Source organism: Salminus brasiliensis, chromosome 11 (assembly GCF_030463535.1).
Source record: "Salminus brasiliensis chromosome 11, fSalBra1.hap2, whole genome shotgun sequence".
Taxonomy (NCBI): Eukaryota; Metazoa; Chordata; class Actinopteri; order Characiformes; family Bryconidae; genus Salminus; species Salminus brasiliensis.
This window is the reverse complement of record NC_132888.1, coordinates 21,135,802-21,162,685: the sequence shown is the minus strand read 5'-3', so window position 1 is coordinate 21,162,685 and position 26,884 is coordinate 21,135,802. Positions and strand designations below refer to the sequence as shown.

At 39.0% G+C, this 26,884-nt stretch overlaps 1 protein-coding gene across 7 annotated transcripts in view; it reads left to right on the top strand.

Annotated features, from left to right (window-relative positions):
• ncam1b (neural cell adhesion molecule 1b) overlaps nt 1–26,884 on the top strand; it is a 106,706-nt gene that overhangs the window by 69,210 nt on the left and 10,612 nt on the right. For all 7 annotated transcript variants that reach the window (XM_072692153.1, XM_072692151.1, XM_072692150.1 and 4 more), the window contains 6 exons: nt 4,913–5,100; nt 5,339–5,435; nt 7,082–7,252; nt 10,816–10,944; nt 19,164–19,288; nt 21,120–21,300. In XM_072692153.1, the coding sequence (XP_072548254.1) occupies nt 4,913–5,100; nt 5,339–5,435; nt 7,082–7,252; nt 10,816–10,944; nt 19,164–19,288; nt 21,120–21,300 (891 nt within the window). The remainder of the gene's footprint in view (nt 1–4,912; nt 5,101–5,338; nt 5,436–7,081; nt 7,253–10,815; nt 10,945–19,163; nt 19,289–21,119; nt 21,301–26,884) is intronic.

The following is a 26,884-nucleotide window of genomic DNA, read 5'->3' as shown; positions in this document are numbered from 1 at the left end:
ATCACATGACATCCATAGCCTGGGAGGCTTATGACAATGCAGTGCTGAGCTCTTGCTGGGATTTGAACTAATGTTCTCTTCACACTTGATATGCAGGCAGCCGGAGCCACCCTACAGCTGTGAAACTACACTATATAAAAACTCTGTTCTGAGTAAATTTACCTTTCCATTCTTTCTTGGACACAGATATGTAGAAGGCTCCACAGCTCTGGAGTGGCATAACTGTCTAACTGCTAGCTTGTGAAGAGACGGAAGATTATAGGTTTGAATCCCATTAGCACCACAGCCTTCAACAACCCCTGTTGTCAGGAGTCTGAGAATACAAAGGCCTGCCTCCATGTGATGTGAGAGGGAAGTTCTAACCTACAGAGGGGAAAGAAAAGTGAACAAATTGAGGGGGAGGAACACAGACTAAACATCTTACAGAATATTTAATCAGTTTCAGCTGCAGCTCATTTACTAATGTTTAGGAGGCTCTACTCAATATGTGTTGTTGAGAAACACACTGAGAAGTGAAAAATGTCAGGAGAACATTTGACAAAACTGAGTTCGAAAAGAAACAACAACAACAACACTGCAATCAGTTATTCATAATTTTAAGTTGGCCTGACATTGTTTTTATCTCACAAGAGACATAGTGAGATAGGCAGGCAAAGAGAGTGTCCATGAGAGAGAGAGAGAACGAGGGCGAGAAGGTAAGAGAGAGAGAGAAAACAAGCCTTCTATATAAAGCACTTGCATGAAAACAAACCCAAGCCTGGCTACAGGCTGAATGTTCATCTGGCTTGGGTAGACATTTTCAGCATTACCAGAATATAGCGACGGAACTTCACCAGTTTGACTATTGTGCCACATATGTGCAAAACCTTGACTGTGCAAATGAAGCTAGAACATTCAACACCACACATTAGCAGACTGTGACAAACTAACGAGGGCAAATGCTGCAGCTAGTAGTGAACCAACTCTCGCTGAAATGTCAGCAGCAACATTTAAAGCAGAATCTGCCCTTGCTCCTTTGTAACCACAGGCTAGTCAGCTGGAGAGCGAAATGAGGCTGACTTGTTTTTTGTTAGTCAGACAATTAAACGATTTCCTTTGTTAGAAATATTGCTTATGATTCATGGATTTTTTTGTCATTAGTATCGGCTGTGTCCCAAGGTTATTTCCCACATGGCTGGTTAGACAAGATGTATGTATTGGATTCTAATAGCATGCAATCAGTGATCACTATTAGATCTAAAAGGCCTGATGCCTGATTAGAGCATCACTACCTTCAAGGCAGACGTTTGTCCACCATGAACATACCCGATTTCATCCAATTTGACATGCGGTATCAGGTCCAGTTAAGGTCATATGTGTTAAATCAATACAGCAGGCAAAGCTGATCAAAAACAGCACTGCCGGCAAGGGAGGGAATTTGACTTCCTGGGCCCTTTCATAATCAGCGTGCAGAGAGATATTAGCTGGGAGATTTCATGCTCAGTGACTGATGCTTAATCTAAACCTTATCCGGATTTGTAATGTAAGGCAGTCTTCTCTGAAATATAAAGAGGCCAAAAGCCGGTAGTTACTTTATCATAGCGTGTTAAATGTTTTGACTTGCGGAGTAATTTTCTACACTGGATTTGTAGCTGAATGATTCTTCAATTAGGAGAACATTTATTTCCCCAGGTTATGAATTCATGTCACTGTTACAAAATAAATAGCTCAAGTACTGAATATATTATTCATTGCCCCACAACAAATTAGGCACCAATTAGGCTATGAGATTATGGTTTAAACATCAGTTTAAAAAAAAAAAAAAAAATATATATATATATATATATATATATATATATATATAGCGCTGTCACTGTGATCAGGGGATCACTGGTTTGAATCCCGGGCATTACTGCTAGCCATCGGCAGCCAGGGCCCCGAGAGAGCACAATTGGCTTTGCCTCCCTCTCCAGGGTGGGTAGATGGCGCTCTCCCCCCACATCACTTCATTGTGGTGCTGGCTGTCACCTGGCGTCTGCAGGCTGGTACATTGGAGCCGGGTATGCAACACTTCCCTTCAGGCGCGTTGGTTGGCCAGTGATGTTGCATCGGCTGCGGTTTGAAAAATGACCGGCTTGACTGCGCACACGTCGGAGGGGGCGTGTGCTAGTCCGCCCTCCCTGGGGTTGGGGACATTGCAAGGATCAATTAATTCAAAAATATAAAACACAAATTAGATAAACAAAATGTATTATTTATGTTCAAATCTATCCAACATTTGCGTAGTGTTTTTAACAACATATTACCATCCCTAACATTAACATCATTCCCACAACAGCCTGTGAGAAGAGCTAAAAGCTAAAGGCTAAAGAGAAGAGAAACAAATGGATTGCTGCAATTCGTAGAAACAACTGAAATCCAGGATCTCACTGAGTGATGAAGTCACGCTCTGAAAACAGGTGGGAAAAAATCAAGCCCACTGCAGATGCGAATTTCAAGTAAGAGGGAAAGCGAGCAAACCTGGATGAACCAGTCTACTAATTGAGCCTGAAAACAGTCCTAAGACCCTTCACTCGACTCTGTGCTCTCAGATATGAGGCTTTATCCTCTAATCGAGTGTGATTTGAGCCTCAGTTAGCTGGACATTCTAGGCATTCTACGCTCTTATCCAGACCGACTTACAAAGTGCTTTGCTATTTACTCAAGAAAACCTTAGCTAGTTAGAATAGACTAATAGTTCAAAGATACCTTTAAGCTTATACATTACTAAACACAAGACAGTAAGTACTCTATTCGTCCACATTGGGCCCCATTGGCTCTTTGATAATTTGTCTGGATCGCTGTTTAGTCCAACTGCCTTTTATTGAGCAGATAATCGCTTGTTTCATTCCTGGTTTGTCCGTTTTCTGATTAAACACAGCCGTGTTGCTGAATGTTTTGCCACTCAATTGGACTAAAGGGGGCATGTTCCAGTAGGACTGTGATGTCAGTGTATATCCTCGATACCAGCTGTTGAGTACAAGGGTATCAACAAGGCTATCTTTTTAACTGTTTTAACAGTTTTGAATAAATTGAATGAGGTACTTCCTAAATTTGAATTACCCAAACCAAAAAATATGAAAAAGTCAGTGAACCTACTGTGCCACTTAAATATAAAAATATTTGAATTCTATATAAGTTCAATGTTGGCCATTTTTAAGTCTTTACTTTAAAGCTTGTAAACATTGCCTTGGCATAATTAGAGCAACATTACTGAAGATTGAATAATTGAAGAATCACCCAGCTGTAATACATTTTGTTGAAATTCCATAGCAGTGCAAGTGCGCAAAAAAGAGTCACTGAAGATTTTCCCACTGTGTGTGGTGGTGTTTTTGTTTTTATGCTAATCGAAGCACATGCTGGGCAAATATCTGTCAACCACTTTGTTTGCAGTTTTTTTTTTTTTTACGTCTCAGCACGCGTTAACGGGGTGCTGCTGATAGCGTCTAGAGCGGGAGACCCGGTGGCAGTGTCGCAGGGGCAGGAGGAGAATGGCAGTGTGTTGTAGTTGCAGATAACAATAGAGTGAATTGAGCCCCACATTATGTGCAAATAGGACACACTGAAAAAAGCATGTCATGCTGCCCCCCCCTCCACCCCCAACCTCCACATGCTGTTCTGGAAGAAGAGGAGAGAGTGTTTAGAAATAGAGACTCTGCCGAGCGTGATCGGCTTTCATGTAGAAGAGCGACCAGACGTGTCTAGCAGCATGCTCTCCCTTGGCACACTACCGACCACTTACTTTTACTCAGGAGTGTGCTTTTAAGCTTCTCAACACTGATTCCCCACAATTACAGCTGCGAAGGCGCAGTGTGTGTTGGGGCAAGCTGCAAGCTTAGTCAGCAAAACACGATCACTTGATTTGAAAAATGAGAAGTTCAAATGAAAATGAAAGAACTTAAAAATAAGTTCTCAATTTTTTTATTCTCTTATTTTGAGAAGAAACAGAGCCTGATTGAAACCCATAAATATGCGTTTACAATACATATATCATTACTGTCCCACAAAAACCTTGTATCGCTAAAAAGACCAACATGTGATAAAAATTTAACTTTTAACGAGAGTCAATATAAAAAGAAGCATATTAGTCTGTTCATAATGAATTCACATTATGTCAAAAAAATGAAAACCAACCTGCAAAGCTATTGCAATTATCCGTTTTACTCTATAAATGAGGTGTAATACTGGTACACTCGTACCAAAATCTCAATACTTCATACTTGATTATTCTTTGGCAAGAAAAAAAAAAAGGCCTTTTTTTCATGGCAGTGATTAAGCCTAGAGTTAAACCTAACTCCACTGACAGCAGTGAATCTTAAATTTTAGTCTAGACCTAGTCTTCTTGATTATTAGAGTTGTTAGAATCCTTAAAATATAAGCCTCTGAATTCATTATTTAGTAGATTGTAGCAAATACAAATGCCCATTTTAATAAGGATTATAATGCAGGAAGTGTCATAACAATTAAACAAGCAAGCCCACCATGAGGCACACCATCATCACCTTAAAATCAAGAACAGTAAAGAAAAGCAAACTCTTGATAAGCCTGTATTAGCCCAGGGCTTACATATTAACTCACGGCTCACACATTATTATTAAATATTGTGCATTTATATGATTGAATAAACTGCAACTGGAAACATATACATATACACATATGCAATAAAGCAAAGAATTGTAATTTCTGTGAAGTTCCACCACTGTTGATTAATTGCTCCGCCCCATTGATTAATCGTTTCACCTCTATTGATTAATTGTGAAGATTTATCCAGTAACTTGTTCGGCTACTAATACGGTCAGTAGTGACAGTCGTACCGTTCCACAAACAGTCATGTGATTATTTTTTCAGCTTGTTTCCTTTCATCATCTTTCATCATTTTCTCTATTCACACCAGACGCCCCCAAAATCCTGGGCTCGGTAGCGGTCTACACGTGGGAGGGAAACCCGGCCAACATCAGCTGTGAAACCCTGGCGCACCCCAGCGAGGTGTCTATTGTGTGGCTGCGGGATGGGCTCATGCTGCCCAATGCCAACACCTCCAACATCAAAATCTATAACACTCCCTCTGCCAGCTTCCTGGAGGTAAAAGCCGTCTTCCATATCCGCTAGGCCATTTCCTCTGTGCATAAAGATTTAATACTTACACCGATCAGGGAGTGTGTTGTGTTGCCCCAAAACTGTGTTGCAGGCTCTGTCACTGATCAATAATTGAGCAGGGGAAACACATGGTGAGGAGTAAACAGAGATGTTGCTAATGGAACAAGAGCAACAGCTGAGGAGGATCCCTAAGGTTAATGCATGCACTCTCAATCCGCCGCAGGTTAACCCGGACTCCCAGAACGACTTTGGCAGCTACAACTGCACGGCCTCCAACGAGATTGGGACCGAGTCCAAAGAGTTCATCCTCATTCAGGCTGGTCCGTCTGCTCTCTGTGACTCGACCTTGACACTAACTTCAGTGACTTCCTTAAAACTCTCAAGCGTTTACAAAGCATTTAGGCATCTGTTACTCTCTTTGTTATCGGGAAGCACATGGGGTTGGTTGTCACCGTCATCATCTGGTTCAACAAGGCCACTATCATCTGGAAATGTTGATTCTTATAAATCATCTTATCTTCTCTCTAACTAGAAGAGATTTAATCTGATGATGGTTTTCTTGATTAGTTGGTGATCTCTTCAACACTCTGAGAACATGTGCCATTTTAGTTTCGGAAGGAGTGAGAGTCATATTGAAAAATGAGAAATTTGAATGTAATTAAGCCTACATGCTTGTTTGAATCACCTGATAATTGATCGAACCTGACAATGCTAGCTATGCTGGCAATAGCTAGCTAGAAACTTGCCTGTTAAGGGCTTTTCATGCAGAAAGTGACAGTCATGCATCCCCCATAGTCAATGACAGGCTGGCAGACAGGCAAAGCCATGCAAGTGAAATGGCATGCAGTGTGACAAGCATGAAACCATCACCTCCATGATGAGCACACCGAGTTGAGAAGTTCTCTGATTTTCTAGTTGCAATGCCACCAGCCAATGCAAATGAGCAGTTTCTCAGACATGGAACTCTTGGACTTAATTGCAGTGTCAATGGTGAATCACCATTGGATTCATAGTTTTCAAGCATGAAGGTCATTAGCATGGCCTTTATCATAGCAGCACTCGTGGGGGCTGGTTGTCACATTCATGATGTATATACATGTGTGCAACTCCCATTGAGTAGACAGCAGAATATACAGTGATAGAAATCCTCCTCTCTGCTTTGTCTGGAACCTTCCTCAATAACAGGCCCAGTGAGACAGAGATTCAGTGCCTTCATTATAAAATCTGGGCACATCAAGAGAGCACATTTGGCAGAACACTTTATATCTGCCACCACTGTGATTCCACTGATGACTTATCAGTGGAGAGCAATAAAGTGCTGGGCACTGGACTCAATTTAGGGCACTTCTGGAGGATGGTGGTGTAACTGCTCTTTCAGGGAACATTCTGTTATATCCTGTGCAAAGTCTATTAAAAAACAATAACTAATAATAATAATTACATTGCCTGATCTTGAAAACAACGAATTGATATGCAGTCTTAATTTCTGTCCAAATAAAATGTTCTTGAATTGTTCATCTCTATGCTCTATGTATGCTCTATGAGCAGAAATAGTACTGTGGTCTATTCATTCATTGCAGAACTTTGCAGTGAGGTATGATGATTATCACAGCCAACTCCACTACCATGAATGCACAGCTTCTGTTCAGAACCAAGTACCACAGAATAATGGCCTCAATTCGCAGGGGACACCCTGAGCTTCTGTTATATTTAGGTTTGGCTGATATCACTTGTTTGGTATATGGGATCAGAGAGCCAGAGTGAACGTGTGACAAACAACCCTGTGTTCCCCTTTCAAGCTTGTTCTTGCAGACTCATAGAAGGCATTCTATCTATTCTATCTCGGGCAGTAATAGCTCACACTGTAGTCTTAAAAAATTTGATTGTTAGGAATAATTAATTGTCTGTGTTGAAAGTATTCAGGTGCTTGCTTGACAGCTTGCAATGTTTTCCCCTTGTCCCCTAGATGTGCCCTCAGCACCAGTCATCACTCAGGTGGAGCCGTACTCCAGCACGGCTCAGCTGCTGTTCGATGAGCCTGAGGCTTCAGGAGGAGTTCCTGTGCTTAAGTACCGCGCCGAGTGGAAAGCGGTGAGCCGAAACAACTGGGTCCAGCGAGTCTACGAGGTCCGAGAAGGTATGTCCAAACATTTTTATGGTACCAGTTGGGTGTCATATAACATTTATCACAGTTTGAATAAAAAGGGTTGGGCAGTATCTGCTTTTTCCATACCGCAATACTGTCTCAAAATACTACCGCAGTATACACTATTACTGGGGATGGGGAGTAGCTTGCCCAAGTAGCTTAGATAGTTCTGTGTTCACGTGGCTTCCATACAGATTTCATCTGGAAAAGACAACAGCTGTAATTGTTCAACTGCTCTGGGTCTGGGGGAGGGAATAGGGTTAGCATTAGCTTAGCTAGCAGGATAACAATCTCCTCACTAAAGAACAAATTCAACTCTGGCTGACTGAAAGCCTACTTATTAACATTTAGATGACAAAGCCACTGGTGCCCACTTGCTAAGCTAACCTTTGCTTGGCTAACTAGGCTACAGATCCACCGAGTATCAGGCAATCCAGAGCAGCTACTGTTGATTAACCACTGAGCTACTAACAAAAGTGTTTGCCATGTTTGGACTCATAGCTGGCTATCTAGGCTTAGAGAACTTAAACACCAGTGCACTGACCGTGTTCCAGTGAATTGAGGCTCAAGCCTCATATGTGGAATGAATGGTCTTGGTGAATGGAATTATTTTCAGGCACATATAGCAGACTGGTTCATTCGGGTTTGCTTTTAATTGCATTTAATCAAACTAAGCACATCGCTAAACTCACAACAAATTTTTTTCTCCACCTGTTTTTCAGGGCGGGATCACCAGTCAGTGAACTCCCACTCACCCTGTGTCTCTTTTAAAGGCACATGGTCGAATAAGCTTATTTGGCCGTATACTTGAAATTTGACACATCAACATGTCGTAATTCTGAGATACCGTGAACATTTTTAAATACTCACCCCTAACACCCTTCTGATTTCTATTATTTTTACACATTTGTTTTACATATACATATACATATACATTATTTTTACATATTTGTTATTTGGTTCTTATGTTCTTATAATGGTTCAGATCTTATAATACAAAGACAACCTGAGTAAGCAGTTGCTTAAGGTGCGTAAAGCAAGAAACCCAAATCAAAACGAAGTGAAAACATCTTGCCTATACATTCCTAAAAAAAACAAAAAAACAAGAAAGACCAAGTCTAGAACAGATTATCATAGTTTATTCCACTGAGCCAAGCACAAAAAGCCAGACACAACCTGAGCAAACGTTTCAGCTTCCTGCCATCATCAATGCTCATCACTGTCTGGCTTTTTTGTACTTTGCTCAGTGGAATAAACTCAGTGTTTTTTGCCAGACTTGGTCTCATTTTTGCAGTGTCCTGCCAATACCTTTCACTTCATTTCTTGAAGGAAAAAAAGGGAATCCAACAAAATAGTGCTTCTTTAGTTACTCAATTTACTCAATTGAAGTTGATCAGTTCAAGTAGACATACCCAGGCTTGAATACCTGCCAGCCCAGATCAGATAGAACAACAAATCAGATAGAACCTTGCCAGCATTATGAAGTAGACTAAAAGCTGCACACTATAGATGTTGCAGAACCTTTGTTCATTAAGTGAACAAGTGTCATTAGGTGTTTGCTCCAGCGTTCCCAGTCTTCTACTATATTATATCACTCCTGATGGAGTTGCTGGTTTTTGAGAACCAGATAAGAATTCTTCCACCATTATTGCATTTGGCTACACTTGGTAGGTTAGCTTTCACTTTTGTCATATTGCTTTTGCACGCTAGGTTGCTCAGCCTCAAAGAGACGGAGACTATTTAAGAAGAAACGCATAGTTTTGATAAAAGCTATGAGGCAGGGAAGAGCAGCATCAGCCTTGTGATGAATCAAGGTGAAGCTTAATCAAGCTTTACCCGAGATTAGAAGCATGCCATTCATCTTACGTTTAGTCACGGTTTCTACACAGCATTCTGAGTGGAGATTCCCCATTGAGAGGAAAGCGTAGTCCAGTAGCCTCAATCCCTGAACGGGAAAGCAGCCCACAGGCAAAAGTTATTGGCAAGTATAAAGTTATTTATAGCCCCTTCTTTGTACACTTAATGCCCACAAGACCAGCATTAACCTAATTAGAAAGCAATCATGGATTTAGACTCCCTGGGATTTAAAGGACAGAGAGGATCACACGCAGGTGTGGGAGGCTTTATTTCAACATAATAGTCAAAAACAACAGAGCATAAAGTGTAGCTGGAAATTTAAATTAGTCCTCACCAGACCGCCCCCCCCCCCCACCCCCTTTTGCATGGAGAGCTTACTTAATTTTTTCTTTGTCTCCTTTCTAACCTGAGGACCTACAGCTGGGCCCATCAGTGTGGGAGGCACTACAAATAGGCTGCCGAGCTGATGATTACACTCAACATTTGTTCCCAACTATAGCAGATAAAAATAAAATTTCCTAGATGCTTGTTCTGTTAATGACTATCGTTGGCTGCCAAGATAGCAAGGAAGCCATAAAATTTACGTTGATCTACTTTTGCAGTTTTGCAGTACACACGACTATATCCTCATTCAGTTATAAATTGTTCCTAAATTGTTAACAGGTTTGTGGCCATGTATTGCTAAGACAGTCAAGACATTTTTGTCCGTTTTTAGTTTTCTCCAACAGCAACCCTGTAGCTGCTTGTGTACACTGTGTGAATAATTATGGATCAATGGACCAATAGGAATGCTCTAAATTACTTGTAATAAGCTCCTATTTTATATTGACTTCCATTCAAAGTTCAGAACATTTTTGGCCTGGAGATTTTTGGAAATACGTGTTCCTCATTGGACAGCGACGATATGCAGTATGATTAATGAATGATTAAAGTCTCAACAGGAAGCTAAATGTAAAAGAAATGACTATGTGAGATTCTACTTTAAAATGGACATGAGAAAACGAGCAGAAAACATTAAGAATTAAGGCTTTTTGGCATTTTGCCAAATGTGAAATCTTGGATGTGATCATATGGATGAAACCCATCTTCCTGCTCACCTGCTTTAATTCATCTAACAGCTAGTGAATATAAAGCTCTGACAGTTATGGCTCAGCGATATGGTAAAAATATTTATATTTAAAATATAAATGTTAGTGTAAAGACATTTTCCCATTATACAATATTTAGCACAATATTTAATATTTTGTGACTAGCATCAGATTTTAGGAACTGCTATCCAAATACACTATATGGACAAAAGTATTGGGACACCTGATCATTCATGTTTCTTCTGTAATTACAGCGAATCACGCCCAGTCACACAATGCAGGGCAGCAAATAAGAACATAGATCATTTAAACAGATCAATCCTAAAGGCGCAGTAGCGAAACAGCCTGTTTAAATCTAAGAGATGAAGAGAGGTTGGAAAACACATTCTGATGCTACAACCTTTGGAGAACTTAATCGTACAACCATTGGTGTCCTGCTGTTGACTGAAGGTGTATTGATCAACTAGAAGCCAGTTTGATTGCATCCATGATGTCAAGTCCTTGCTTAGGAGACCAACCAAAGCCATAGATGAGATCTTTGTCCTCATCTACCTCTTAAAACTTTATGTGAACACAAGTTTCATTAACTGCAATTCAAATCTGTTCCAGGAGGCCTGAGCACAGTCACAATCACCGGCCTTAAACCAGAAACCCAGTATGAAGCCAAGATGTCTGCGATCAATGGCAAGGGAGAGGGAGAGAGCAGTGCCACGGTCTCCTTCAAGACGGAGCCTGTTCGTGAGTAGTTCTTTTTTTTCTCCTTCCTATTAAGAACACGCTGTTCCATTAACACTCTACAATGCAGGCAGGCAGCGTGAGACCACTGGCTGATGTTGACTCTCAATGATACCATCTGCGCTTTAGGTGTGGAGAAGCGCCAGGCTTAATGATGTTTTACGAGGGGTCAAAAGTGCCTCCAGCAGCTCTCGCCGTTTCTTATACTGGTGATATCTATCTTTCTTCACTGTTCTCTGTCGGCATGCCACGACATGTACAGCTCTGATACGCAGCTCATGGCGCATTCAGATATCTGCATTCTGCATTAGAGCTAAACGAATTCACGGATGAATAATGCATTTATGTTCGCGTAGAGAGTCCTATTTCTTAGTCTGCAGCTGTGCACGATTTGCCACTCAAGTTTCTCACATTCCTGGTGACGAGCACACCCTAGCAAAAAGATCATGGCGCTCTGTTCCTGACAGATCGCTCTGTGATGATGTGATTTTGCTGCTAATCTCCGCCAATGCAGGAAGGCCTCACACAATCAGAGCAGTTTGGCCTGATTGCTCCCTCTGGTGGCTGTGTGTATGTGGCTTCAGGCTCAGCAGCAGAAGCCCACTCATGCAGCTACTCTTACATAATAAATCCAACTTGCTGTACTCAGACTGTTGTATTAATGTGAGCTGTCCCTGAAGGGCTCTTTCTATATAGACTAGACCGAAAGTAAACCCTTAGATCATATTAGAGATTGTGTTCATGTTATTAAAGGAGAGATGACTGCTACCTGCTGTGCTGAAGACTGAGACCAGGGTAGGTAAAGTGTGGGTGGTACAGGAACAATCCATCTTTCTGTCAGTTGGATTTTTATTTTTTTTAATATATATTTTTTTTCAGTTTTGTTTCTTTCATTGTGTTTTGATCATCAATTTTATTTGTTTTTTTCATCCACTTTGTCCAACCCCTCATTGGACCATTCAGGGTATTCTTACTCAAGTAAGTGCTTCATACTGTAAACCTGAAGCTGCTTTCTGTTGTTTTTTTATTAATGTACCGAAGTCTAATTGTATGCATTTTACAGTTAGTAGTACTCTGTGGTGGTGTTGTAGTCAAGGCAGAGACCAAGAGCCGGGTCTGAATCAAGACTGAGACTGGAGGCCGAGACATAACCTAGACCAGATTATATTATCCAAAAAATGGGAAATTAGTTATTAAACTGAAATTAATTGTACATTTATTGCCATACATTATACTGGATGTATATTATAAATGTTATTATATTTTGTCATACATTTTCTAACATTAAATAAGATATAAGCCTATATTTATATTATTATTATTATTATTGTTATTATAGTCTTAATCCAACTCATTTTAATAGAAAATAATGGTGATGATTCTGTGTCCTTTCTTCTATAATACTTAATTAGATGTTACCACATAAAGCCAACTGAATATTTTAATTTTTAAATGTGAAAATAATAAGAGCAAAAACTGTCTGAACTCTGAATTGGCCACTGCTCAATTTCTCATTTTCAGCGCATGACAGCATCCCCAAAAAGTCATGTTGAGACCAAAGAAAGCCATAGTAGATGATATGGCTTGAAATATACACAGAGATTTAAACAGGCTAATGCTAGTCTTCTGTTACCTTTAGCAGCCTGGTCTTTTTTTTTTTGCTTTGAACACTGTAAACTTCAGAAAGGGTAGTAAGCTCATATCAAATGTAAGAAACGAGTGTCAGCTTAGACCTGGCGTTTATCAGCTCTCTTGTCGCAGCACATCCTGTGTAGTACAGGCCTGCTTTGTTCTATATCTGCTAGGGCAAACAACATTGTGTACGGTGGCTTTAATAGAGAAATTAGAGAGTTGAGCTGTTCAGCACGTTGATATGTACACCCTTAAACCTGACTTTTATTAAATAATGCTAAAAACGCTAAAAAAGCCAGTTTCTCATTATCATTACCTCAGATAGACGCGTTGGACTCAGCTGGTCTTTACAGCAATTTCCAAATCCACCTCAACCAGAGGCCAAGACAAGACCGAATCCAAAAGAGGTCGAGACGAGACCGAGACTGCTTGTTTATGTTCTGGAGACAGAGACCGGACTCGAGTACTACAACACTACTCTGTAGTTCCAAAATTAATTTCTGATAGATAGTTTTTTTTAGTTTAGACAGAGCAAAGTGTTTCTACACTAATTTGTTGAGTTTATGAAACGTGTCTCGTTTGCTTCCTAGATGGCATTTTTCATTTTTACACTGAGGAAACAGGTTTGTTTGATCATCATATGATCACATGTGATTGTGTGCAGCTGAAAAACAAAAAATATATTAATGGATCAAAATGATACACATCTATTTTACTGAATGTAGCTTATGTATAGAGGTGCTCTGTGAATTTCATTAGAGAAAGTCTTTAATGCTTTTTAATTGAACTCTGCTTACTCATATGAAGTATTCAAAGCACAGCGCCTTTCAATACTTCTCAGGCAGTTCAGACCCCTCCTGTGATGTGCTGATCACATGCTATGTGCAGAAAGTCATGCATGTGTCTTCCTTGTGCTAATGTATTATGTGAATGCTTCAGAGTTTCCTCTGTTCTTGGCACTGACCTTCTATAAGTGATTAAAACGATTCATCTATTTAGTCTGAATCTCTAGCATTTCGCACTATTTAGTGGGGGTGTAAAATTGGATCAGTCCAAAGGTGGCAATTCAACTGTGTCAGCTTTGGAATGCTAAAATGGCTGCAGTGGGTTTGAATAATTTTAATGTTGTAACATTGGAATGAAATCCTCAGGCTATTGTCAAACTAAAATTGTATTATCTATATCCCCAGCCACTTTAATGAATTTAAAAATGAAATCATGGTTAATGTCATTATGATTTGAGTTAGAGATGCAACATAGGCCTGTCCTGATAATTGACCTGATCCTATGGACATGACCTCAGTAATTTTTGCTGTCCTTAGTATTCTCTCAATATTTATTTAGTGAGAAGGGCCCATTACCATGGATGAGGCTGTATGTCGACTTTGTTTAAAAACAGTGGATTTATTGTATTATTTTCATTTCAATGTCTGATTTCAATGAAAATTGTTAATAATTAAAAGTTAATTGGTCTTTAAAAGGATGCATAATGTTAGTGCCCCTGACAGGTGAGGTGAAATGCATTAATTCATCTATAGTGGCATCTACTGGCATTGTAAAGTCCATGCCTCAAATGTTAATATCTGTTGAAGTGAGACCTAATGTAATTTTATGTATATTATATATACATTAAATGTTGGTTGAAAGATAATATTAGGAGTAAAACAGATTTCAGTCAGATTTCATAGTATACAACATTAATAACAGTATTAAAGCTAAAAAGTACATTAAATAGAAAAATACAATAATGTAATACAAAAATGTATTGTTTATAGAACAATGTTTACAGAACGCCTGATATAGTTGATACATGATACATTAAAACATATCTTGACATATTCTCTTGCTCAAGTGCCATAACTAGAGATCAGTTTTTACTTTCCATCATCATAAAGGAGTTTTGGCCCCCTCAATGAGGTTTAATGCAGGATTAGGCCTTTTGAGCCATTCAGAGGTGGATTTGCTTCAGATTACTGTCTTGCTGCATAACCCAGTTGCACTGGAGCCTACCTCAGTTTTTGGAAGGGTTCAATTGAAGTGATGTGTAGATTTGAAAGGGTTGGCAGTAGGTTTGATTGGTCTCAATTATCAACTAAATAGGTGTTTTTATAATATTAGAATTATAGCATTTTTTATGTGTCCGAAGACGCTACACAATAAACCATTAGATCATGTTAGTTGCGTCTAATCAAAACGTTATAATGAGAGAAATTTACACCCTTACTATTTAGTAATACTGCAATTTGATCAAAGCCCTCAGAAGCAGACATTTCATTTGTCTGTTAAATGCTTCTCTCAGAGGAAACTCTGCTTAATCTTCCTGCTTTCAATGTTCTGATCTACAGACTCTTAAGAACTTTTATTTTGTAGTATGTGTCTTCATGTCAACTGACACTAAGTATCTTTTTGTCCATGTTTACGTCATCTCTGTTGTTTTTGGATTTTCCATGTGACTTCTTCCAATTTCCTTTCCACCAATCATGTGCGTGCGTACGGTGTGCCTTTTGTCATGTGGCTTGCATGGTGCTGATGATGTCGTCCACTCTGGTGAACAGAAGGTAAACACTTGGCTCTTGCTCTGCAGCTCTCATGTGTAGGATTAGTGAAGCCTCGCGGCTGCATCATTGCATTCTCCCTTAGCCATCACATCTTTCCCCATTGCCTCCACATGCCCAGAATTAAAAACTCTTCTGTCAAGTCATGAAAATTCATCTAGGCCACATTTTCGACAGACACTTCCCTTGAGCAACCACTGTGTTCTTACTGCTTATAATATTATCTAAGGAGAATATGGAGTGGGGGGAAAAAAAGTTTTAAGCTGTGTCCTTCCAACCATAAAAACTACTTCAAAAGCTCTGGAGCTGAAAAACAATTCCCGAGAGGTAGTGCTAGGTAGATGACTCAGGAACATCACCTCATCCTTTTATGCCTGCTATAAACATTTTGACAAGCAGGAGTTTGAGGGATGTTCAATGTTGATGCCTTTTCGTCCTGCAGTGCTATCTCTCTCTCTTTCTGTCTTTATATATATATTTTTAAATATGTGTATATATGGTCTGATTACAGTTAGAGTTGAAAGAAGATAGTCATTGATTTGGGCTTTTTGATAAAGAAAGTGGTTGACCTCAGTGGTTCATTCATTTTCCACTTCAACATTGACATCCATTTCATTTTTTGCAAACTTGCTTCAGATGTATAAAGTGTGTCTAAACTCATATATATATATATTCTGTAGGAGTCATTTAATAAAAAATATGTTTGTTTTCTAATTTGGCATTGTGAATTGTCATTAGTTAATGTTTGTTCACTCAGATCCATAAGACTTTGAAAGACTGTAAAATGTTGGGCATTTTTGCCTCTGTACAACTCCTCAATGGATTTTAATGAAGCAGTCAAGATGAGATTGAAAAGTAGACTTTCAACTGCATTTAGTTAAGTTTAAAAGAGCCTCATAAGTAATTGGACAATTACCTGTTAAGCAGGTGTGGTCCATTCTCGCATTATTCCATTAAAGATTAAGGAAATAAAAGCTCTTCAGGTGATTTGCATATGATTGCTTTTTGGGAACTTTTAAGATTCAAAGAGGGGTTGATGCAAGTGAGGAAGGTCATCTTTAGGATAACAAACAAAAAAACACTAGCTCTAGCAATGCTCCCGACACTAGAAGGGGAATGTCTCCTCTGATACATGCGAAGCCAACCACTGCCTCTTTTCTAACTGCCGCAAATGTGGCATTGCTGGGCAGCCAACATCACTTAAGAGTGGTGAGGGGAGAGAGCACCATCTTTCCACTCAGAGAGAACACAGCCAATTGTGCTCTCTCAGACTCCGGCTGCTGATGGCAAAGAAGTATGGCTCGGGATTCGAACTTGCGACCCCTGGGCCATAGTGGCAGCATATTCAACCACTGAGCCACTATGAGAGTGCAATTATTAGTTTTTTCATTGTTTAAAAGAAGGAATGCACTGGCAAGCTCAGTAACAACACAAAACCTGGAAGACCATGGAAGGCAACTACAGTAGATGATCGTAGAATTCTTTCTTTCCTTTCTATGAACATATAGAGTAAATGCAGAGTTTCCTTCAAGCTGAAATCCTCAGGGAACACTCAAGAACTGAAACCATCTGTTCTTTGGACAAATGATACCAAGAATAAATTGAGTGTGATCAAGAAAAGAACAGGGTTTTATGATCCAAAGCATACCACAGCACTGGTCACTGGTGTTTATGTGGTATTAAATGTATGCTGATAGAAATAGCAGGGTAATTTCGGAAGTGTATAGAGCCATACTTTCTGCTCAGGTTCAGTCAAATGCTGAAAAATCATTTGGATGGTGCCTTGCTGTAGAGATGGATAATGACCAAAACATACTGCAAAAGCAACCCAAGAGCTTATTTAAGCAAAGAAATGCAACGTTCTTGCATAGCCGAGTAGAGCAGCTTTTCATTTACTGAAGAGAAAGCTAAAGACAGAAAGACCATCCATGGCTTTTAGCCTTCTGGCACTATAATAATTGTTTTTATAATATTATAAGTGTTAGTTTGTCCAATTACTTTTGTACCTGTAAAAATGCAGAGGCTGTGTAAAACAAATGGTTAATGCAATATTTTTTTAAATCACTCGAATTAAAGTTGAAAGTCTGCACTTCAGTCACATCTTGCTTTATTTCTAATCCTTTGAGGTGATGTACAGAAGCAAAATAACAAAATAGTCTATTTTGCTATTGTTAGTTGGCTGTACTGTTTAATTGTAATTGCTTTAAATTTGGTTTTCTAAAGATCCTACAATGAATTTAAGTAATAGTGTAGCAGCATTTCATTAAACATCTCTTACAAACACAGGTGGTACTGATAGAAAGTTTCAAATTCACACTCTTAACAGAATTACTCTTGACCGCAAATTCTACCAACATTATCACTGAAGCTGTATGAATTTCAGGAGAATTTGTTGAAGATGCTCAGGAATGACCCCTGAAACTTCAGTCAAAGGACAAATACTGCATCAGAGAAGGTTCACATTAAGACATGTGTGGGGGTTGTATTGAATGACGCAGGGTCCATTTGACTGGATTGAGCAAAAGGGTCTGTCCGTTTTACAAGCCAAGCTAATGAGTGTGTTAATGTAAGTAAAGAACCCTCATTTTTCAGTGTGCTCTGTGCGTGTTTAGACAGTCCCCCAAAGCCCCGGCAGTGTTGTTAAATGTCATTCTGTGTTGTCTAACCAATGTAGTGGATCAAATTAGCATGCACACATCATTAATCTGAAATAGGTTATGAATGATGGTCCGTGAAGGAGAAGCCACACATGGCTTTCACTGTCAAACCTGCTGAACCTAGAAGATTAGTAACATGAGAGATCTCCAACACTAGTCAACACATCTCATTAACATTATTTTAGCCTTAGTTAGCAAAACTAATTCTAATAAAAAAACAGACATTGTACTTTCTCTGTATTGTAATTTATATAAAATTAGGGATGTACAATGGAGTGGCAGATAAAATAAAAATAAAAGTCATTATTATTATTATTGCTTCAATATTGGCGAATAATTTCATATACGTCATAGGCATTGAAGTATGTGTGTATTCCCCAGTGTATTCCTTTCTTCTATGCCTCATAGTCACAAACTACACGGTATATTTAGTTGTATAAATTATTGGCACATTTCACTATAACAAATAGTGTTACAGGCTAAAGGTGGCCTCTCATTTTACAACTTCAAATTACAATTTTCCATTTCACCTTAAATGGAGCAGTTGTTGCAATCTGCGACATTTAAGATGGAACAGGATATTTGACAAAGAAACCACTGAAGAAGCAGCTAACACCAGCTTTGTGTAAAGGGACAGAGGGCACTCTCAGTTTCATTTAAATGCCATTCACAGTCAAACTGCAGCCAAATACACAAATATTCAGGGGGCTTTTGCCCTTTTTGGTAAGTGCTTTTTGTCATTTTGATAACCTATATATGGGGCAGTATACAGGGTCATAGCTGGGGTGAGTTTTTCTACTGTGCAGCATTTAACTATATAGGTATGGCATCATTTAAATTCATCACTGAACTTAAATAATGTTAAATGTTATCAGTGATGGAAATGACTTCAATGAGAAAGAACAATGTGTAGTTTGTCAGTGAAGTAATTTAAGTATTTAAAAAAATACTGGTATACCGAATTTACTTGTGGTGAATTTCATATTCCCATTTAATATTTTTAGGAAATCTTATTCTTTGTTCACCTACTGTTGTGAATAGCTTAAGATAAGGGGTAGAGGAGTAGAGTAAGAGGTCTGCTAAATAATGTATCATATATAAAATATTAAAATGATTAAAGTCATTCATTCAAATAATTCATTTATATATATATATATATATATATATATATATATAATATGTATGTAAACATGAAGCCAACTAATAAATGTAAACGAAGGACATAATAATGCACATAAAACTTTGTTTACAAAAGACGGTTCTTCTTAAGTTTGGTGGAGTTTGAGGACTTGAGCTTGAACTATGTCTTCTTCTTGAACAGTACCATGAATAGTTTACATGATAGCTCAGCCTGTGCCCTCCTGCTGTGTGTTTCCAGGGGAACCCAACCCCCCCATACTGGAAGCCATCCTGCAGCCCAAGGGCAATGCCCTCAGAGTCAACTGGATCAAGCAGGATGATGGAGGCTCACCCATCACTCACTACCTAGTTCGATACAAAGCTGTGAGTATTCACGTAGTTCGCAAACCAAGCTTTTCACCAAGCAGACACACTTCAGAACCAGTTGTACTTCACCCAGCGAGTATACAGAATACAGAATACAAATAGTAAACTAATAATCAAAGTAAATACATTATACAGCCAGGTAATATAGGGGAGATTGAGGTTGATTTGAGGTCCCTCTCATATATGTCCAGTGTAGCACATGTCAGGATAACCCACCTTCCAGCAAATGAAAGTAAATGTAAATATCTCAGCTAAATAGCACACAGACTGAAGGTCTTTGCAACGATTCCTTTGTGATTTAAGGTGCCACAGAGATTCATTTATTTAGGATTTGAAGTTCCTATTTGATGTATAAATAGTGACTTTGGTTTGAGTGAAAAATGCTCAGATGTGGTTTTATCAGGCAGTTTTCCCCCCAGAATGAAGCACTCTAATTGTCCTGTTATGGTTGTCTTCTGGAGAAAAGGATGAGCTCAGCTCTGCTGGTTTAAGTCACCGTGGTGTCTCACAGGAGCCGCATAGCTTTGTTTTTAGCAGTATATCAACAACATTGTGATTATAGTTTTACCAGTTTGTGCTTATTTCCTTCTCGTTTGGATTGTTTGGTTCTTTTCTTTTCAATGAAGAGACAATAGGGTTTAAGGTTCACTGTACATCACTATGTACATGTACTGAACACATACTGAACTCTCATTGTTCAACTCTACTCTAATTTTCCATTCTAGGTCATCTTTAATGTCATGTTGGGCTGTTCCAAACTGTGATTGGTTGGCATATTTTACATTCAGTGGCATAGGTAGCAATTAAAATGTTTGAAACAAGGGTATCATTATTCTTCTAAGTAGAACACATGGCACTTTGTCAGTGGATCATGTGGAATATGGAATAGGATTTTAACATCAATGTAATCTCAGACCAGTTATAAGTTAGGAGTTGGAATCATACACAAATGTGGACATTCTGGGTGCCCTGAGGACTGGTTTGAGAGCCACTGGTTTAGGCCATATCTAAGAATGTTTACAGTGGGGTCCAAAATTCCCACTGACCATGCTAAAAATAAACAGATAGAAATAAACAACTACAAAATATTAATAACTAATAAATAAATAGATAGAAATAAACAACTGCAATATTAAGGAATGTTAAGGAAAAAACATGTTAGCCAGGAAAAGTTTTCCCCGGTAATTTCCAGGTAATTATCAGTACTTAGCAAATCTATAAGACCAATACAAATGTCAGATTTATTTTTTGAGTCTTTTTATCTCTGATTGTGGCATTTGGACAAAAGTCCAAGTTCTAGTTTATTTAGATAGCACCTTTAACAACAGAATTTGTCACAAAGCAGCTTTAGAGGGATCCAGGTCCGAGCCCCTTTGGAACAAGCCAGTGGCAATTGTGGCAAGGGAAAATTCCCTCAGATCAGGAAGAAGAAACCTTGAGAGGAATAAGGACCCAAAAGGGGAACCCATCCTCCTCTGGTCGACACCAGATTGTACAACAAACTAAGAGCAAAAACTGGCTCATACAGCACGAGTGCACACACTCAAACAAAAAAACTAAAGAAGGACATTCTAGATACTAAAAAAATTCTGAAACACATGTTCAAACCTTATTGTGTGAATATACAGTCACTAAAATCATACTGCTAATGTCATTTATAATAAGACACTTGATACATATTAAATTAGAAAGGAAAGCTAGTAGAAATAGAAGCATTTTAGAAAGGGATCTCAGGCTTTTCAACCGTACTATATACTACTATATACCTATTAAAAGTGTTTTAAATGGATTTCCAAACTGACTCTGTTGCTCAATTCGGCTTCTATAGAAAGAGGATCCAGACTGGAAGCCAGAGATTCGTCTGCCCAGTGTGAGCGAGTATGTGCTCCTAAGCGGTTTGGAGTGGAACACAGAGTACGAAGTCTTTGTGGTGGCCGAAAACCAGCAGGGCAGATCGAAGCCTGGCATCCTTACCTTCCGCACCTCCTCAAAGCGCAATGCCATTCCAGGTGAGTTTGCCTTTAGAGCCCCCTCCATCCTTCACTGTCCTTTCTCACATACTGACGCACAGCATTGAAGGGCTGACTCAGAGCTGTAATATCACCAAGTAACTGAATGCAGCGAGAAAAACTGCCTGTTTTTTTGTTGTTGTTTTTTCGCCCTTTCTTTGGCTACTTACACAATATGATGCATGGTGAGTCATGGCGAGCGACTGATCATCTGTTCATGTGTGAACTTGGTGCTAGAACATTACTTATATTTCAATAAAAGCAGTGTTCCGAGACTTTGAATGTCAAAAGGGAAAGAAAACAAGAGTCATGTTTGTTCATCTGTTGTAACGTCTGTTAGGTATGTCCCAATCAAGTGCTCCAAATATCGAACCAATTGTAATATTGAGAATCTGACGAGATACTCAAGTTTCGCATTTACCACTTTAACGTAGTTACACATTATAGATGTTCTGACTTCTTGTTCGCTTCCTTGCTACAGGTTGTGGATTCTGTCTTTGCTATGGCAGAAGAAGGCAAGGGGTAGAAATTGGTCCCATGATACATTATTATTTTGATTCTTAAGGCATAATGCAACTTGGTTCTCTGCAGTTTCTGATTTCTGTCTGTAAGAGCCATTGAACCTTGTTTGCCTATAGGCAGAGCAGCGTTGTTATCCACTATGCTGTCCAACCTTTCTTGACCACTGGTGCTGGCTTTGGTCATTAAATAATAAAATATCAGTGCAGTAGTGAAATAGCGATGCAGTATTTTCACCTAAAATACACTTTATTACCATGTTGTATAGAGTGCAACAGTGCAAACTTACCATAACACAAGAACGGTTTATATAATCTACACTAATTCTAATATCTTATTTCTCAATTTTATTTGTTTTTCACTTTTTGACATAATTTGACCATCCTTCTTTATATTGTGCCAAAAACATTCTTTAGAAATTCTCCAAAATTACCTGGAACAAAATCTCCAATTAAGTCTAAGACTTAAGTAAAGTTGCTATTCTGAAGATACAAGGAGACAAGGCAAAGATACTGATCTTTCTGATTGGACTGGGACATCCCTAATGTCTTTCCTCCCATCGAGAGAGTTCCTCCAAATCCAAGAGGGACATCAAGCCATTGTAGAAATCTCACAATGGTGTCTTTACACCATTGACCTCCTTCATTCACGCCCTACATTTCTGCCGCTCTTAATCTTTCTTAGTTGCTCTCTTCGGGGCACTGTTTGGTCAGTTGCCCTTCACTTCGCTGGCAGGCCGCCTCAAGCAGCAGCACTAGTGCAAGAGAACAGTCGATTTCAACACTGCCGTCAAAGCAGGCCACTTTGAGCCGCTCTGCCACCGTGCCAAGCTTAAGCACCTTAAGTGGCAAGTGGAGGCAGGTTCAGTCCGGTCAGGCATGATAAGGCCACATCTGGACACTCCTGCTTCATGTTAACCCAACGGGCATCTGGTGCAAGCACAGCCCTGAGAGTCTCTCTCATTAACACTTTCAGACAGCAGTGTAGATGTAGGAGGCTTGGATCTGCACTCCCTCTGGCACAGCAGACTGGGAGTGGAAGGTGTCCAAAGCCTGTTTGTTTCGCTCTTACACCCCTCACGCTTCTCTCCTGCTGCTTCTCGAGCAGCATGCCAATAAGAGTGTCTCACAGCCAGCTTTCGATAGGCGCCTACACAGGGGCGTCCATAGAATACAGTCTCTTTTTTTTTTGGGCTTTAGGGAAACAGTTGTGCTTTTCTTCTCAGTTCTTAGTTGTGTATTTCTGCAGTTTAATGCACAGCATTGGAAAGAGTTTTATGTCATTAAGAAAAGTTAGAAGGTTTAGAGTGTGTAGAGTCTAATGTACTAAGACATTTCTCCTCATTTAACATCGTCTCATGCTGTCACTGCTGCTGTTTCAGTTGACTGTTTAACATATTTTGAGAGTGATTTGTAAGCCAATCGTCCTGGATCTTCAGCCATTTCACATATTTTCATCACAGTTTTTTAAAGAAAGGTTTATACTGCTGCTCGATAGTAATCAATCTGTCCATCTGTCTGTCAATCCACACCGTTTTATTCTTCAGCCGTAGGAGTAGAAACACTAAATTTGCTTCAAAGGTGCACTACCCACGAAACATTCTGGCAGGTGAAGTGACTCAACTTGGCTTGGTAGTGGCACTAGCATTGTACACTTTGGCCCATATCTTTTGAATTGTACATTTTTCTGTCAAAACATGTTATCAGTACGTTTTAATGACAGTGATTTTATAAATTATAGGGAGACGGTCCAGAAAGGTTGTATTCCAAGCCTGTTTTCTCTGACTACAGTATGGCTACAAATAGAAAATACTAATGTATGGACAGTGCTCAAAGGCTCATTAGCTCTGAAACACTCCCTGAGTACAGTTTAGGTCTTGTTCACTCTCTAAGCTAAGGATTTAGAATGTTTATTCGTATCAACTCATATTCAATATTTGTATCAAGCAGAAAAGTTATAATAACCAGCAGTAATGACCAGGTTTACTTTAATCTTTAATAAGAATTTATGTAAACAAAAACATAGTACTCAAATAAAAATTAGTACTCAAATATTAGTGTCTCCTTTCTGTAGGTTAATATTTAGTATTTTATTTAGGTGAGTCATTTTTTGCATATCCTTTGATGATTATTTGACATGTAATATTTTGGTTATTTTGTATGTCTCGTTTTTATTATTAATATTACTAGTATTATTACTTTAGTTTTACTTTATTGTTCTTGCAATATAAAGCACTTTAAGACGTGTTCTAGGAAACTATGGAAGCTATATAGATAAAGATTACTTGCCTACTTCCTACTTATTCTGGACAGCATCTTGTTTTAAGTGTTTTGCCTTTATTTGAAGTAAACTGAGAGGTCAGGTTAACGTGTTCCAGTTTGCTGTATTGACAGCTGAACCTATGGATAACTTATCCTAGCTGCAATGACAAATTTTGAATATAAAAACACATGAACAAAACACATGAACAAATTAAATAATAATAAAAAAAATAATCATAACAGAAGTGTCCCAAAACTATCTTTGAGTACTGTAATTCACTGTAAATCAGATTAAATGGACTGAAATAATCTCTGTTAGAAATATTAAAGCAATGACACAAAAAATATATATATATTTTTTTTTTTACACAATTTGTTTTGTTTGTGCTCACAGAACCACCATTACCACACTAATGGTAATCGTGCACACTAATATAAAGACAAAGCCTGGAAGTACTAGTAGATTTGTAATGCAGCATGGGACCTAGACCTGGCCAGTGCTTTTTATAATACATTTTTATAATACATTAATTAAAAACTGTGGGCAGACTGGTAGGGTATCCCCCATCCAATATTCAACACTCCCATTACAAAAGGGTACAACAGTATACATTTCTTATTGTATATTTCTCACGTTGACATCTCCAACATAAATCACCTTCCATGAAACTCATTATTTATAAGGGTGTCCTAAATATGCAGTGTGTGAAATAATTCATTGCCAGTTTACACTTCCAGGCTTTCTATGGGGTCCACTCTGACCTGTCAGTGTTCTAGCTTCAACTAGCAATCAAGAAATGAATTGATTACAGGGTACTGCCGGCAAAAACAGTGGTCATAGCTTGAGGTCTTTTAACGTCTAATTAGGATCTCTGAGAAGGCGAATATGGGCTGAGAAGATTTAGGCTATAATTAGCTGTGATAATAAGATCATCCACAAAGGCACACCGAAATTGTTTATTAGTCTGTGTTTCTGCCTGTAGTCTTCGACATGCACAGTGCTAGAACTCATTAAAGTTAGCTAACTCTGGTAGACGTTCTTCCACAAGCATAAATCATATGCGTCGTTGCCGTCGATGCATGTTTAATCTGAAATCTGCTTCGTCTCAGTTCTGCATTATCTCGAGCATGCTCTCAAGTCAGTCACAAACTCGTTTCCGAGTCCTTCTGCTTAGGCCCAGGTGCCGCAGTCATCAGTCATGTGGAATTGTCCCGGACTGTGTTTTCCTCTCTGGAGCACCATTCCTCACTCAAAAGTCCTAGAGGAAAAACAACAGCACTGCTGTGTCTGGTTCGTTCTGTTCCCATCCAGACTCCGTTCTGATTTAGTTTGTGAAGGGCTTGCTAATTAGCCGACAAGTCGAATCAGGTGTGCTGTAGTGGGGAAAACACAGCACTGGAAGGGCTGCTCTTAAGCAGTGGTTCTCAACCTTTGTGAGCCGTGACACATTGCCTCTCAACTTGCACCAAAACACACTAGAGCAGCCTTCTTCACATTTCTATGTGCGTCGTTCTGCATTTCTGCCTCTTCTGCAACTTTTGGCCTGGAACATGCTTCTAATTATGGATTATAGTCAGGACTGCAGGCAGCTGTTGACCAGCAGTGTTGGTAAAGTGCTCATTTAGTGCATAAGTATTGTAAAACTTTACTTGGATGGTCTGTTGTAGTTGCCTCGTAGATGCTCTTCTGGCATGCAGCCAGCAGTCAACTAACATCACTTAAGTGCAGCTGAACATTCCTACCCTAAGTGGAATGTAAATGATTTTCTAATGAAAGTAACTCTGCACCTAATCTTAGGTTTTAGGGTTGATTCAAGGGTACGGTTAGGGTTAGGAATTAAGGTTAGGGTTTAGGTTAGGTTTTAGGGTTGATTCAAGGGTACGGTTAGGGTTAGGAATTAAGGTTAGGGTTTAGGTTAGGTTTTAGGGTTGATTCAAGGGTACGGTTAGGGTTAGGAATTAAGGCTTAGGTTTAGGTTAGGTTTTAGGGTTGATTCAAGGGTAAAGTTAGGGTAAGGATTTAAGGCTTAGGTTAAGGTTATGATTAGGATTTAGGGTTAGAATTAAGGCCTAGGGTAAGAATTAAGGTTAGAGTTTAGGTCAGGTTTTGGGGTTGATTCAAGGGTAAGGTTAGGATTTAAGGCCTAGGTTAAGGTTAGGTTTTAGGGTTGATTCAAGGGTAGGGTTAGGGTTAGGATTTAAGGTTAGAATTAAGGCTTCGGTTAAGGTTAGGTTTTATGGTTGATTCAAGGGTAAGGTTAGGGTTAGGATTTAAGGCTTAGGTTTAGGTTATGGTTAGGATTTTGGGTTAGAATTAAGGCTTAGTTTAGGGTTAGGGTTTAGGTTAGGTTTTAGGGTTGATTCAAGGGTAAGATTAAGGTTGGATGTGGGTTACATTCAATAGACAGTCATTTACATTCAAGTTCAGTTGCATTTAATACATGTTCAATTGAATGTTAGTTGCTTCTATAATAGACCATCCAAGTAAAGTGATACCCAAAGTACTTCCTGAAAAGAGTACTCATTACTTCTACATCACTCTCTAAAACCCACACAAATGTGTAGCAACTGAAAAGAACAAAGGAACCCAAAACTTTCAGAACTTTATTTGGAAAGAACTAGCCATGGGAAACATTATTTATCAGGCATGTCTTCCTCCCTGCCTTTTCTCTGAATACACAGCCAGTTTTACTGAACAGGATGAATAAGTGATGCTGTTTGAAAACATACTAGTCAGGAAAAAATCAGGTCAAAACAGCTTGAGTGTACATAAGTACTTGGGTAGTTTTGTTTAAAGATTCAAC